At 42.9% G+C, this 14,060-nt stretch overlaps 1 protein-coding gene across 4 annotated transcripts in view; it reads right to left on the reverse strand.

Moving 5' to 3' along the window:
* Positions 1-14,060, reverse strand: part of LOC124553594 (zinc finger protein 436-like) — a 214,855-nt gene that overhangs the window by 31,438 nt on the left and 169,357 nt on the right. For all 4 annotated transcript variants that reach the window (XM_047127450.1, XM_047127448.1, XM_047127449.1 and 1 more), the window contains 2 exons: positions 10,068-10,166; positions 6,143-6,208 (listed from right to left, as the gene is read on the reverse strand). In XM_047127450.1, the coding sequence (XP_046983406.1) occupies positions 6,143-6,208; positions 10,068-10,166 (165 nt within the window). The remainder of the gene's footprint in view (positions 1-6,142; positions 6,209-10,067; positions 10,167-14,060) is intronic.

Raw genomic sequence — 14,060 nt, forward strand, 5'->3', positions numbered from 1 at the left:
CATGACAAGTGTATTTGGCATTTTAACAAATTTATCAAAGACAGAGGTTAGTAAAGGTGCTGCATTATGAGAACGTTAATAATAACCTCACACTTTTTCACACGATGTAGTTATGTCAATGAGGTACTGTCTCAAAGCAGCTACATAAATATTCAACCAGATCTCAATAGGATTTCAAAGTGGTGCAAAGACTGGCAATTTGTTTTATTGGAAAAGAAATTAAAAATTGTGCGCTTCACAACTTGAAAAGCCATAGGTACACTATGTAAACAAAAGTATCCAGACACCCCCAAAACGTGTCTTTCATATTATGTGCATTGTGCTGCCACCTACTGCCAGGTACTCCATATCAGTGACATTGTGAGATAACAGAATGGGGCGCTCCACGAACTCGAGGAGTTCGAAAGTGCCCTAGGTACACTGTTTCCAATGTGATAGCGAAGTGGAAACACGAAGGGACACGTACAGCACAAAAGCGTACAGGCCGACCTCGCCTGTCGACTGACAGAGACCACCGACAGTTGAAGAGGGTCGTAACGTGTAATAGGCTGACACAGGAAGTCCAAACTGCATCAGGATCCACTGCAAGTACTACGACAGTTAGGCGGGAGGCGGGAAAACTTGGATCTGACAGTCGAGCAGCTGCTCGTAAGCCACACATCACGCTGGTAAATGCCCGGCTTTGTGTAAGGAGCGTAGACATTGTACGATTGCACTATCACAGCACAGGCCTACACTGATGTTTTAAGCAGGTTCTCGCTTCTCACTGTCAAAGAGCAATTTGGGGATGGCGATTGCACCTTTCGACACAATCGAGCACCTGTTGATAATGCACGGCCTTTGGCAGAGTGGTTACATGACAATGTAACGTGGCCTGCACAGAGTCCTGACCCGAATCCTATAAAACGACCAACGTCGATACTTCTCCTCAGTGCAGCACTCTGTGAAGAATCGGCTGCCATTACCCGAGAAACCTTCCAGCACCTGACTGAACGTATGCCCGCAAGAATGGAAGCTGTCATCAAGCCTAAGGGTGGGACAACACCGTACTGAATTCCAGCATTACAGATGGAGGGCGCCACGAACTTGTAAGTCATTTTCAGTCAGGTATCTGGATACTTTTGATCACACAGTGCACATAACTTCAGCATCTGGAATCAATATACTCATACAAATAGCAGGGCATAACAATTTGTTAGGATACCAAATGAAATGATAATTTAGGATCAGCTGTAGGTAAGGCACGTGGCATACTTTGAATCACTGGTAGGACACTGGGAAAATGCAGTCAGCCTTCAAAGGAGATTGTTTAAACAGGTCCAGTCACGTTAACGTGGCCACGTTTGAAGTCAATGTGGACCAACCACTCAGACAGCTGGTGGCAGCACTAGCAGAGGAGGGTCTGTGGATGAGGACAACAGTACAGTCTTTGTTGTAATGGCACAAATGGAGTGATTTATCCTATGTCCAAAACAAGGACGTAATCATTGGCTTTGGGGCCAAAGGTTGAAGCATTTCCGAAATGGCTAAGTTTGTAAACTGTTTGCGTGCTGCCACGGCTGAAGTATATCTGCACGAGAAACCGCCACTGCCAGATACTGGTGCCGAGGTAAGTGTGGTGGACAGACGACAGGGGTAAACGACGTCAGCGGATATGTGCACGCACTACCAGACGTGCAACTGTTGAGCAACTGGCTGCCCAGATGAACCGAGGGGCTACCGACAGTGCCTCCTCCACGACTGCTCGGCAAATGTCGCTGCACGTGGGCTTCTGCAGCAGGCGCCCGCTTAACTCACCCGTGCCGGCTGCCGTTCCGCGGTGACGACGGCCGAATTTGTGGGCCACTATCGCAACTGGACGTACGGTGTCTGGTGACGTGTGGCTCCTTCAGATGAATCGAGTATTATGATCCGTCTTGCAGATACTGGTGTGTATAGCGTGAAATGTATAAATGCAAACACCGAGCAACAATTGTCAGAAGAGTACAGGCCACACGAGGGAGCTATACTATGTGATCAAAAGTATCCGGAAACCTGGCTTAAAATGACTTACAAGTTCGTGACGCCCTCCATCGGTAATGCTAGAATTCAATATGGTGTTGCCCCACCCTTAGCCCTGATTACAGCTTCCACTCCCACAGCCGTGCGTCCAATCAGGTGCCGGAAGGTTTCTCGTGGAATGGGAGCCCATTCTTCACGGAGAACTGCATCGAGCAGAGGTATCGATGTCGATCGGTGAGGTTGGGCACAAACTCGGCATTCCAAAATGTCCCAAAGGTGTTCTATACGATTTAGGTCAGAGCTCTGTGCAGGCCAGTTCGTTACAGGGATGTTCTTGTCATGTAACCACTCCGCCACAGGCCGTGCATTACGAACAGGTGCTCGATCGTACTGAAAGATGCAATCGCCGTCCCCGAATTGCTCTTCGACACTGGGAAGCGATAAGGTGCTTAAAACATCAATGTGCTGTGATAGTGCCACGAAAACAACAAGGGGTGCAAGCCCCCTCCATCAAAAACACGACCACACCATAACACCACCGCCTCCGAATTTTACTGTCAGCACTACACACGCTGGCAGATGATGTTCACCGGACATTCGCCATACCCACACCCTGCCATCGGATCACCACATTGTGTACCGTGATTTGTCACTCCACACAACGTTTTTCCACTGTTCAATCGTCCAATTTTTACACTCCTTACACCGAGCGAGGCGTCGTCTGGCATTTACCGATGTGCTGTATGGTTTATGAGCAGCTGCTCGACCGTCATATACAAGTTTTCTCGCCTCCCGCCTGTCATAGTTTTTGCAGTGGATGCTGATGCAGTTTGGAATTCCTGTGAGATGGTCTACATACGTATCTGACTAATACACATTATGCCCCTGTTCAACTGTCGGCGGTCTCTGTGAGTCGACAGACGAGGTCGGCCTGTACGCTTTTGTGCTGTACGTCTCCCTTCACGTTTCCACTTCACCATCACATCAGAAACAGTGGACTTAGGGATATTTAGGAGTGTGGAAATCTCACGTACACAGGTATTACACAAGTGACACCCAATCACCTGACCATGTTCAAAGTCCGTGAGTTCCGCTGAGCACCCCATTCTGCTCTCTCACAATGTCTGATGACTACTGAGGTCACTGATATGGAGTACCTGGCAGTAGGTGGCAGCACAATGCACGTAATATGAAAAACGTGTCTTTGGGGGTGTCCAGGTACTTTTGGTCACATAGTGTATATGGCCTGGGGAACATTTTTGTGGCACCGTCTGCGTGATCTCGTCATTCTGGAGGGCACAATGGAACAACAAAAGCACGCATCTATCCTCGCAGACTGTGTCCACCTCTACATGCTGTTTCAATATTGTGAAAGGGAAAGTTGCTACTCGCCATATAGCAGAGATGCTGAGTCGCAGATAGGCACAACAAAACTGTCACAAATATAGCTTTCGGCCAGTAAGGCCTTCATCGAAGTTAGACGACAATGTGTAGTTTGTTATTCCCCGGCACGATGGCATCTACCAGACTGCCAATGCAGCATGTCACACAGCCCAGGGTGTACGCGTTTGGTTTGAAGAACACCAGAATTAGTTTATCGTACTCCCCGGGTTAAAAAAAAAATTGAGAATCTGTGGGAACAGCTCGACTGTGCTGTTTGCACGTGGATTCTCAACCGTGAAACCTAGAGCACCTGCCCACGGCACTGGAGCTGACACGGCACCGCATCCGTGTCGGCACCTTACAGAACCCGACTGGCTCTTACTGCACATCTCGGAACTGTCCACGCTGCAATACGCGGTTATTCGAGCTTTCGACAGGTGGACACATAAATACGACAGGACAGTGTAAAACACTTGTGTGAATAGTGCTTGTCTGAATACTGCTTTAGTGTGTGGGACCCGTACCATTCAGGACTAACAGGGGGTATTGAATATATTCAGAGAAGGGCAACACAAATGGTTACAAGTTTGTTTGACCCACGGTAGTTCCTTAGGGGGATGCTGATGAAACTTAACTAGGAGACTCTCGATGGTAGATGCCAATTATCTCGTAAAAACCTTCGTACAAAGTTTTGAAATGCCTTCAAGTAATGAATATGCAACTACCTGCTTTTACCATTCTTGTAGAGGTCACGAGAACAGAATTTGACTCGTTACACACACTGATGCATTTAAACAGACGTTCTTCCTGCACTCCGTATGTGAATGTGACAGGAAGAAAGCCTAGTACGTGGTACAACGGGGAATACCCTCTGCCATGCACTTCACACTCGTTTGTTGAATATGTGTGTCAATTTAGATGGAGGTTTCTGTGCACAGCTCCAGCTAAATCCCTGAAAACAGCATTGCTGGACTGTTAAATAAAACGTCACATCTGCATCCACACTCCGTGAGTGACAACAAAGCTTTGTGGCTGAGGATCATTCACTTTCCCTACAACTGAGTTTATGTGGCTGTTCCACTTCAAATATTTACTCAGTGGTAAAGTCAAATGTTTTTGTGGCACGAATGACTAGTCAGCTCTCTAATCCTATAGTCGGGCAACACCACCCTTTTATGTTTGTATTTCTCCACACTGACACCTAGATGGCAAGCAGGTATTATGTGGAGATGTAATTGCACATAACTACAGTTCTTGTAGCACAAATCTTTGTCACAGATAACTGTTCGACCTTCAACAGGATGGGGCACGACCACATTGCTATTTTCATGTTTAACACCATTTTATAATAACAAACGGCTTCAATAACGGTTGTTATTATTGATATTACTACTACGAGAGCCATCCGGAACATAAAGAACATTTTTCCACACCAAGATATTCTTTAATGATATAGAAACTGAATATACATGTTTTGGCATATACTTTGCCCGATTTTCCATAACGCGGCCTTTGGCATTAAGGAACTTGTCATAGCTCGGCACGTTTTGGTGTGCCCTCTTTATAGTGTCTAGCCGCCTACTATTCGACCAGATTGCGACAGCATCCTTCAGGTCTTCTTCATTCGCACAGCGCTTACCAGCAAGACAGCAGGAAAAAGTTCCAAGGTGCCAGACACTCATTGCGTTGTATTACAACAGACTCGGTTTAGTTTATATAACTTGCTGCAAATATGTACCAGTACTGGAGATGACTGCGTCTATAACACAGATTCACAAATCAGTGTTACTATTGTCTCAAAATTTATATCACACCAACTGTTCAGTACGAGTTGCGCAGTCCCGTAAGTTGTCATTACTGGAAGACAAACATTCTATCTGTCACAACCTATAGCCCCGCAGTGGCGATGTGACTCACCGTTCTGCCCCCGAGATAAGTGGCCAACTTTCCTCAGCTCACAGTCGAATTCACAAGCTTCAATTAAAATTAAGCACAGCTTAAAATATTACTGTCTCTGAAGTAAATTTATTTCTAACTAAGCAAGAAAACTGCAGTTTGCGGAAACTCTTTATAATTTGACATTATATGATTCGGTTGTTAGTTGCTAGATGTATATTGTAGTAAGACAATGACAAATTTGAATCTTGACATGTGCATACCTAAAAGGGGAGCACTGCAATAAACAGTAACAGTTTACCACTTCTAACCAATTTATTTATTTATTTTAAAATTCTAACTATCACCCAGTGTGTGTGTGTGTGTGTGTGTGTGTGTGTGTGTGTGTGTGTGTGTGCACGTGCGCGCGCCCAAAGGTTTTGTCAAATGATGCTGAACACACACGGCCTGGATCTTTCTTATGCATCTGGTGGAGGGGATATTGAAAATTCATGAATGGTAAGTGAAAAGTTTGTCCTAAATGCACTCCAAGGTTGTATGTGCAAGCATGTAAAAGATATACTGTTGTGAAATCAGATGGGTCTTTCTTTTTTAAATATTTAAAAAAAAAAATAAGAAAATTTTGTATATCTGTGCACAAGCAAGAATTTAGCGCAAAATTGTATCTTCATTCACGGCAAAAATACGAGCTTGTAAAATAGGACGTTTTGGTATCACCACGTATTCTGCGAGTGTGGCCGACTGCAGTCCTGGTCACACAGTGGGGAAAACACTGCTTGAGGAAATACAAAGCACAATGTGTGCAGCAATGCAGCCTGCTAGATACGAATACAATTAATGAGACCACAAGTGAAGCACTCACCACTTCTCTCTCGGAAGCCAGGGGGTCACTCAAGGGCTCATCACTGGCAGGTCCAACTGGAAGAACCTGTGGAGCAGAATAACCAACTAACTGGTGATAAACTACTATGCTAAAAAACATTGTGGCAATTTTGAGTAATAAAAAGCTTCTAAGGATATACTGCATCACTTAGCACAAAGCTGAGATTAGATACCATTTGGAATTGTCGAACAAAATTCACTTCACCTGAAACTCGGGGAAATGTTGAGATAATTCGAGAATTCTGAAAGACTCTGTGGGGTTTTCAACTGTTCACCGACCCAAACACGCAGGAACTTGGGACGTTTTCATTTCGGTCTGTCGAACCTCGTACTCCACCTCCTAACGCTCGAATGTGAGCACAATGTTAACCTCAGAATTTTTCACACTGCCGTGATTTCTGCGAGTGTCTTCCTTTCTTTTACTAATACGCCGAGGTGACAAAAGTCGTGGGATAGCGATCTACACGTGCACAGAGTGTGGCAGTTTCGCATGCACAAAGTGCAAAACGGCAGTACGTTGGAGACCCGCTGTCTGTACTCGAGTGATTCATTTGAAAACCTCTCCGACTAGATTACGGCTGCACGACAGGAATTGACAGACTCTCACCACAAAATGGTAATTGCAGCTAGATACGTGGGACATTCCATTTTGGAAATCCTTAAGGGATTCAATACTCTGACATCCACTGTGTCAATATCATGCTGAGAACAACAAATTTCAGGCACTATTTCTCACCACAGGGAACACAGGGGCTGACGGCCTTCACTTAATGACCGAGAGCACCGGCATCTGCGTAGAGTTGTCAGTGTTAACAGACAGCGACACTGCGGTGCAGGGTGTACACAGTCCGGGAACACTTTCAATTATTTATTGTGCAAGAACCGAACATTGTACAGATATCTTACAGATGTCATTTTGAAGAGAAACTCTAAAAGTTCTTTTTCACGTATACCCCCACAGCGTAGTTTGGTAATTTGCAGACAGTCAGCGCTAGTCGCAAACGTGGAGAGTTCGAGTGAGAAGGGAGCTTTCTGTGTGTCAGAGTTCGACAAAAATGAGTGTGCTACAGCTGTTCGACGGATATTTAGAACTGAGTACGGTAAGAAGCCACCGACAAGGAAGGCCATTTGCCACTGGCACAACAACTTCGCTAAGACAGGGTGCTTGTGCCCGGCAAAGAGGAACGGACGTCCCAGTGTGAGTGAAGTGAATGCGGAGCAGCTGTTTCACGAAACGGATTACCAGATCCCACTCCGTGTGAAGGTGGCAGCACTGACTGCAAGCTGAGGGGAGGGGTAGGGTGGGAAGGGGAGAAGCAGTAAGAATGAGGGAGTAGGGAAGTGGCGGACGTACTCAGCTGCTCCCAGCCAGCGACGACACGTGACATCTCGGTAAACAATTTCATGCTACTGAGACAAAAACGAGATTTTTCCAGCTCCCCCCCTCCCCCCCCCCAAATTTCTTTGATATGTTTGAAACCCTGATTTCCATAACTTGTGGCAATCCTGCAAATACTTGTTCAATCACTAACTGCAACTGCCTCATTAGAGGGTTGTGCTGCCAGCTCAGAATTTTAGTCACTTCCTTGCGTGGACCGTAAATTTTTTCTCACCTAGCTCACTGTTTATTTTATATTACTACTGCCACGTGGGTGTACAACAACACAGTTTATCATTGGGTTAGCTGAAGCAATAATGCAGGAATGGAAGCACGCTCGCAACTGTACAACAACAATGGAAAGGTACAAAACAACTTTGTTCGTGGTTGGTGCACTTTGCCCACTCGAGGGTTAATAATGTTCCAAACTGCTTGTGCCTTGTTTTTTGAGCATAGTACATGAGAAGGTTCCTTCTTTTTTCCTTTATCTCTCTTTTTTTTCTTCAAAGAAAGAAGAAGAAAAAGGAACACGAGACTGGAAGCTTTTACAACACAGGTGCTACTGAAATTGCAACTTGTGACTTCATCCCGTCTGCTGAATTTTGCAGAGCTCTTGCTTCCTAATAGATACTTTAAACCCAGGAGATGTATAGCCTTATAATCGCTATTCTTCATTTTCAGCCTTATTTCCTGTAGGGAAAAAAACAAGATTCAAAGTGTTGTAGGAATATGTTTAAGAAAAAATTTATCCCCTGCACTTTCTCGTAATTTCTCTGTAAATTCTGTGGTCGAGTCACTGCTTATGATTTTACACTACAATCCTTTTCCTCTATCATCTGTACCTAAATGGTCAGTAAAATTTTTTGTTAAAATGAGACCATCATGATCAGATAAACCATTTGCTATTGACTTTTCAGTTAAACCACTGCAGACTGTTGGATCCAAAACCAAGTTTTCAACGGCTGTTGCATCATGTCCTCCAAATCCTTCTAGGTAATTTTAACAAACTTTCTGGGTCTGGCTGCAAGGGATGGGAAAAACCGATGGGTTAAAACTGATACCAGTATTTTAGCCCTGAATAACTAGTATCTTCCGGTGTCTGTCTCGTTTATAACAGATGATTTTATTTTTTACTAATAACCGGATAAAAATACCGAAATATCAATTAGTCATTGCAGCAGTGCTAAAGTTTTTTGTTTTTAAATAGACCTTTTTTAAAGAACAAATAATTCATAAATTTGCACTGCTTTGAAATATTGCATTATTACAGAAAATGGGAAGGCGATAAGTGCTATTTTAACAACAATACCGACAGAAATGAGGAACAGACACACGGCGTAAGATCTGGTACAGCACTGCTGAGATGATTATGTCCCTGTTACCACAGGATGTGGCCTACCAAATGGTACGCATGTACATGTAGTGTGCAAGACTTGCCCCCACCTTGTCTACGCAGTAGTTTCTTGCTGTCGCCACTGGAGATCCATTTTATTGCAGAATGAGACCATCCACAGTCTGGAAAATTTTATGAAGTGCAGAACAATGAAATAAAATGCTTCATTTGCTTTAAAATTTTAAAAACGGGAGGATCCACAACGAATTTGTGACATAATGTAAGGAGAAAACTTACAACTTAACAGATCACTCACAGTTTGCAATAAAAACAGTAAGCAGCTGATTGGCTGCCTCCGTCTATATAATTTGTTTGTCTGCCTGCAGCCCTTGAGAATGGACAAATTAACACGAAAAATATAGTTCTTATATCTAAGTTTCCAATCTCAGAAGTGACTATTCGCAAAGTCCAAATTGTGGTACGATCCCAGATTAAATGATTTTTGAGTAGAGTTCTAAAAAATTAGAATCAACAGGAGAATACCTGAGATTTTTTGTAATAGTCAACCACTTCCCACTCTCCGAGAAAAGCATCCAACAATGGACAGACTAACTTTTGTTTTATTTGACTGTTTAATTTAATATTTTGATTCTACGTACCCTAAAACAGAGGGAGTAAAAATTTTTCAAACTCTGTTCAGTTTCCATATTTAATACAGGAAATAAAAGGAATAAAATAGCAAAAATTGGCTATTTCAGTAACTGGTTATTACGAGCACTTTTAACGGTACGGTTAAACTGGCGTTTAAGACAACCAAAAATCAGTTGCTTCAGCAACAACTGCCATTCCTACTGCCAACGAGTTCCATTTTTATTCGCGTCAAACATTTCTCGACCGTGTGCCTCAGTTTAGTATTACAGAAGTGAAGCTCGAGGTTCGAGAGATCTGCTGTAACATTTTAGTTTTCAGAAGGGAACTTTATGGTTAATCACTCGACGGCTTGCAGAAATTGCGAAGAATTGAAAATTATTGTGTTTGGCACTACACTGGAGTAATTGAAAATTCTTGTAAACTTGAAAGACGAGACTGTTTCTTTTGCATTTACGACCTTCCTTACGAAAATCGCCTCCGTCCCTCGTGAGACATAAATGCCTGTGGACGGCTTTAAGAGGAGAATTACTGAGCTGCTCTCACCCATTCCATCTCCGGCTCCAAGCCGAGAATCATCTCCTCCTCCTCAGCTCCTCCTGCCGGGTTACGCGCCGTCTTCTGCCGCGCCCCGTTCTCGTGTACCTGCAATCGAGAAAAATCACTGTATTGCACTAAACCATTTCAAAGAGTCAGTACTTACTAATTTTGGGCTGAGAAAAATGAATATGACAATGAAAAACTTTCCTTAGCTCTAGTTTCCGTGATACACACTAAGTGCAGGTATTTCATATTAATGGATTAAAAGAAAAAGATACATTTTAATTACATATGCTAACAGGACTAGGGGTAAGATAGATACTGCCTACAGGAAAATTAAAGAGACCTTTGGAGAAAGGAGAACCACTTGCATGAATATCAAGAGCTCAGATGGAAACCCAGTTCTAAGCAAAGAAGGGAAAGCAGAAAGGTGGAAGGAGTATATAGAAAGTCTATACAAGGGCGATGCACTTGAGGACAATATTATGGAAATGGAAGAGGATGTAGATGAAGACGAAATGGGAGATACGATACCGCGTGAAGAGTTTGACAGAGCACTGAAAGACCTGAGTTGAAACAAGGCCGCGGGAGTAGACAACATTCCATTAGAACTACTGACAGCCTTGGGAGAGCCAGTCCTGACAAAACTCTACCATCTGGTGAGCAAGATGTATGAGACAGGCGACATACCCTCAGACTTCAAGAAGAATATAATAATTCCAATCCCAAAGTAAGCAGGTGTTGAAAGATGTGAAAATTACCGAACTATCAGTTTAATAAGTCACGGCTGCAAAATACTAACGTGAATTCTTTACAGACGAATGGAAAAACTGGTAGAAGCCGACCTCGGGGAAGATCAGTTTGGATTCTGTAGAAATGATGGACTTAGCGAAAGCTTTTGACAATGTTGACTGGAACACTCTCTTTCAAATTCTGAAGGTGGGAGGGGTAAAATACAGGGAGCGAAAGGCTATTTACAATTTGTACAGAAACCAAATGGCAGTTATAAGAGCCGAGGGACATGAAAGGGAAGCAGTGGTTGGGAAGGGAGTGAGACAGGGTTGTAGCCTATCCCTGATGTTATTCAATCTGTATATTGAGCAAGTAGTGAAGGAAAGAAAAGAAAAATTCGGAGTAGGTATTAAAATCCGTGGAGAAGAAATAAAAACCTTGAGGTTCGCCAATGACATTGTAATTCTGTCAGAGACAGCAAAGGACTTGGAAGAGCAGTTGAACGGAATGGACAGTGTCTTGAAAGGAGGATATAAGACGAACATCAACAAAAGCAAAACGAAGATAATGGAATATAGTCGAATTAAGTCGGGTGATGCTGAGGGTATTAGATTAGGAAATGAGACACTTAAAGTTGTAAAGGAGTTTTGCTATTTGGGGAGCAAAATAACTGACGATGGTCGAAGTAGGGAGGATATAAAATGTGGACTGGCAATGGCAAGGAAAGCGTTTCTGAAGAAGAGATATTTGTTAACATCGAGTATAGATTTAAGTGTCAGAAAGTCGTTTCTGAAAGTATTTGTATGGAGTGTAGCCATGTATGGAAGTGAAACGTGGACAATAAATAGTTTGGACAAGAAGAGAATAGGAGATTTCGAAATGTGGTGGTACGGAAGAATGCTGAATATTAGATGGTTAGATCACATAACTAATGAGGAGGTATTGAATAGAATTGGGAAGAACAGGAGTTTGTGGCACAACTTGACAAGAAGAAGGGACCAGTTGGTAGGACATGTTCTGAGGCATCAAGGGATCACCAATTTAGTATTGGAGGGCAGCGTGGAGGGTAAAAATAGTAGAGGGAGACCAAGAGATGAATACACTAAGCAGATTCAGAAGGATGTAGCTGCAGTAGGTACTGGGAGATGAAGAAGCTTGCACAGGATAGAGTAGCATGGAGAGCTGCATCAAACCAGTCTCACGACTGAAGACAATAACAAGAAGCCTGAAAGTGTATTCGAATTTTTTCAATGGTAGTTACATTTTAAGAATTCTAAATTGCTGGAACAATACTTTACAGATGCATGGGTCTGAACAGAATTGTGTAGCGGCTGCACGAGGCCGTCATTTTTTAGTTTGTCTGTCGTAATGGAGTTCCATAGCATCCCTACACAAAGACAGACAGTAATCCACACACACTGCTTTGTTCCAATCGCCCTGATATCTTTGTTTCATAACAGAAATGTCCTTATGGAATCTTTCTCCATGTTCATCACTGTCAGCTTTAAAACTAGTAGGGAAAAAGTCTAAAGGGGAGTGGAGAAAATGGATTTTAAGGGACATATTGCATCGAAGGTTGTGGTATTTTTGCTAGAGCACTGTCGCCAACTGAGTGTAGTTATCATCTCTTTTGTTACCTAAAAATCCCTGGAAGGCTTCCCAAGCTTCCTTTTCTTCCCCCTCCAAAACTCGGTGAACTGCAGGATCCTTTACAAGTTTTCAATTTTGTGGCCCGATAAAAATACCTGCCTTAACTTTTGCATCACTTAATTTCGGAAATTTCTCTATTATTTACTTGAAGAACCATCCTTCTTGGTTCATACATTTGATAAAATTTTTCATCAAACCCAGCTGGATGTGCAGGGGTAGGAGAACAACAACCTTTGTGTCCACGACAGGCTCGGCACGGACATTTTTCTCGCTAAGGTTAAGATTTCTTGCAGGCCAGTCTGCTTTAATATAATGTTATTTCCTATCCCTACTGTCCCACATACATAAGAAGCAGCAATGTTTTGTGTACCCCAGCTGCAGTCCTAGGAGTATGGTAATGACTTTTAGATCATCACAGATTAACCATTTGTGTTCCTGATATTTGATTGAGTCCAACATGGCTGTCCTATTTGAATACATCACCTTCAGGTGAACAGCACGACCAACAGGAGTAGAAGGAAGACTGTTGCCATTGTGAAGTAACACAGGTTTCAAACTAAGCTCGGGGGAGTCTATGAACAGCCTCCATTCAGTTGGATCACGGTTCAAATTCAAAGATTTCATCAATGTCGCAGCAAACAACAAGATAGTTTATCTTCTCCAAAAAGGGAAGCAGTTCCACGTGACATTTTCTATGCTGTGAGACTGTGACATCACTTTCGAGAAGATTCCATTGCTTTTGTCGAGACCCAAGAATTTCTGCCTTTTCCTTTGATGTCTCTAAAGAGATCACTCAATTCCGCTTGACTCACTCTGTGAGCTTTATCATCTTTTCCCTCAAAATCAGGGTCATGTGATGTTGAAAGCTTGTTTGGTTCTTCTTCATCTTCTTCTTCTTTTTCTTTTTGTTCCACACTGTCTTTATTTTCTATTTCAAATACACAATTTTCATGTGGAGACAATTTTCAAGTGGAGTAGGAACTAGTCAACTATCTGGATGCGGAATGGGTCGATTAGCAGATCAAAGATTCGGGTATTGATCTGTTCTTCTTTTCTTCACACACAATCCTGCCTCTATAAGTGGAGTCAAGCAGAAATAGCAGTCATCTGTATGGTTTGTAGGCTCCAATCATTCCCCAGGCACAGCAAAAACCATAGGTCATTTCTTATTTTTCAGCCATTCTCGCAGTGTTACTGAACACTGCGTTGCAACATATATGTGGGGCCCAAGACCTATCCTGGTCCCTACTTCCATACCGAAATAACGCCGGTAGGCAATCTTCACAAGAGGCGTCAGCTTGCGTTTCTGCGAAGAAAATGTCATTTCGCCACAAATGTAACAAAAATTATTCCCCTTATTTGCACATTTTCGTGGCATTTTTACAAATTTTACACTACAAAAGCACTCTCAAACCAGAAATTCTGCTTTAATTACAGCAGAAACTGTATAAAACACACAGCCACAGCAACACTACCTATGTTTATGACTTACAAACAGCTTAATGTCATTTGTGTTTTGTTATTGGACAGGTCTGCCAACTACGATAACAAATTCCCCCAAAACTGAAAATGTTGACTATAAAAATGAAATGTCACTTTATCTCAGAAGCAAGAGCT

This window comes from Schistocerca americana, chromosome 11, assembly GCF_021461395.2.
Source record: "Schistocerca americana isolate TAMUIC-IGC-003095 chromosome 11, iqSchAmer2.1, whole genome shotgun sequence".
Taxonomy (NCBI): Eukaryota; Metazoa; Arthropoda; class Insecta; order Orthoptera; family Acrididae; genus Schistocerca; species Schistocerca americana.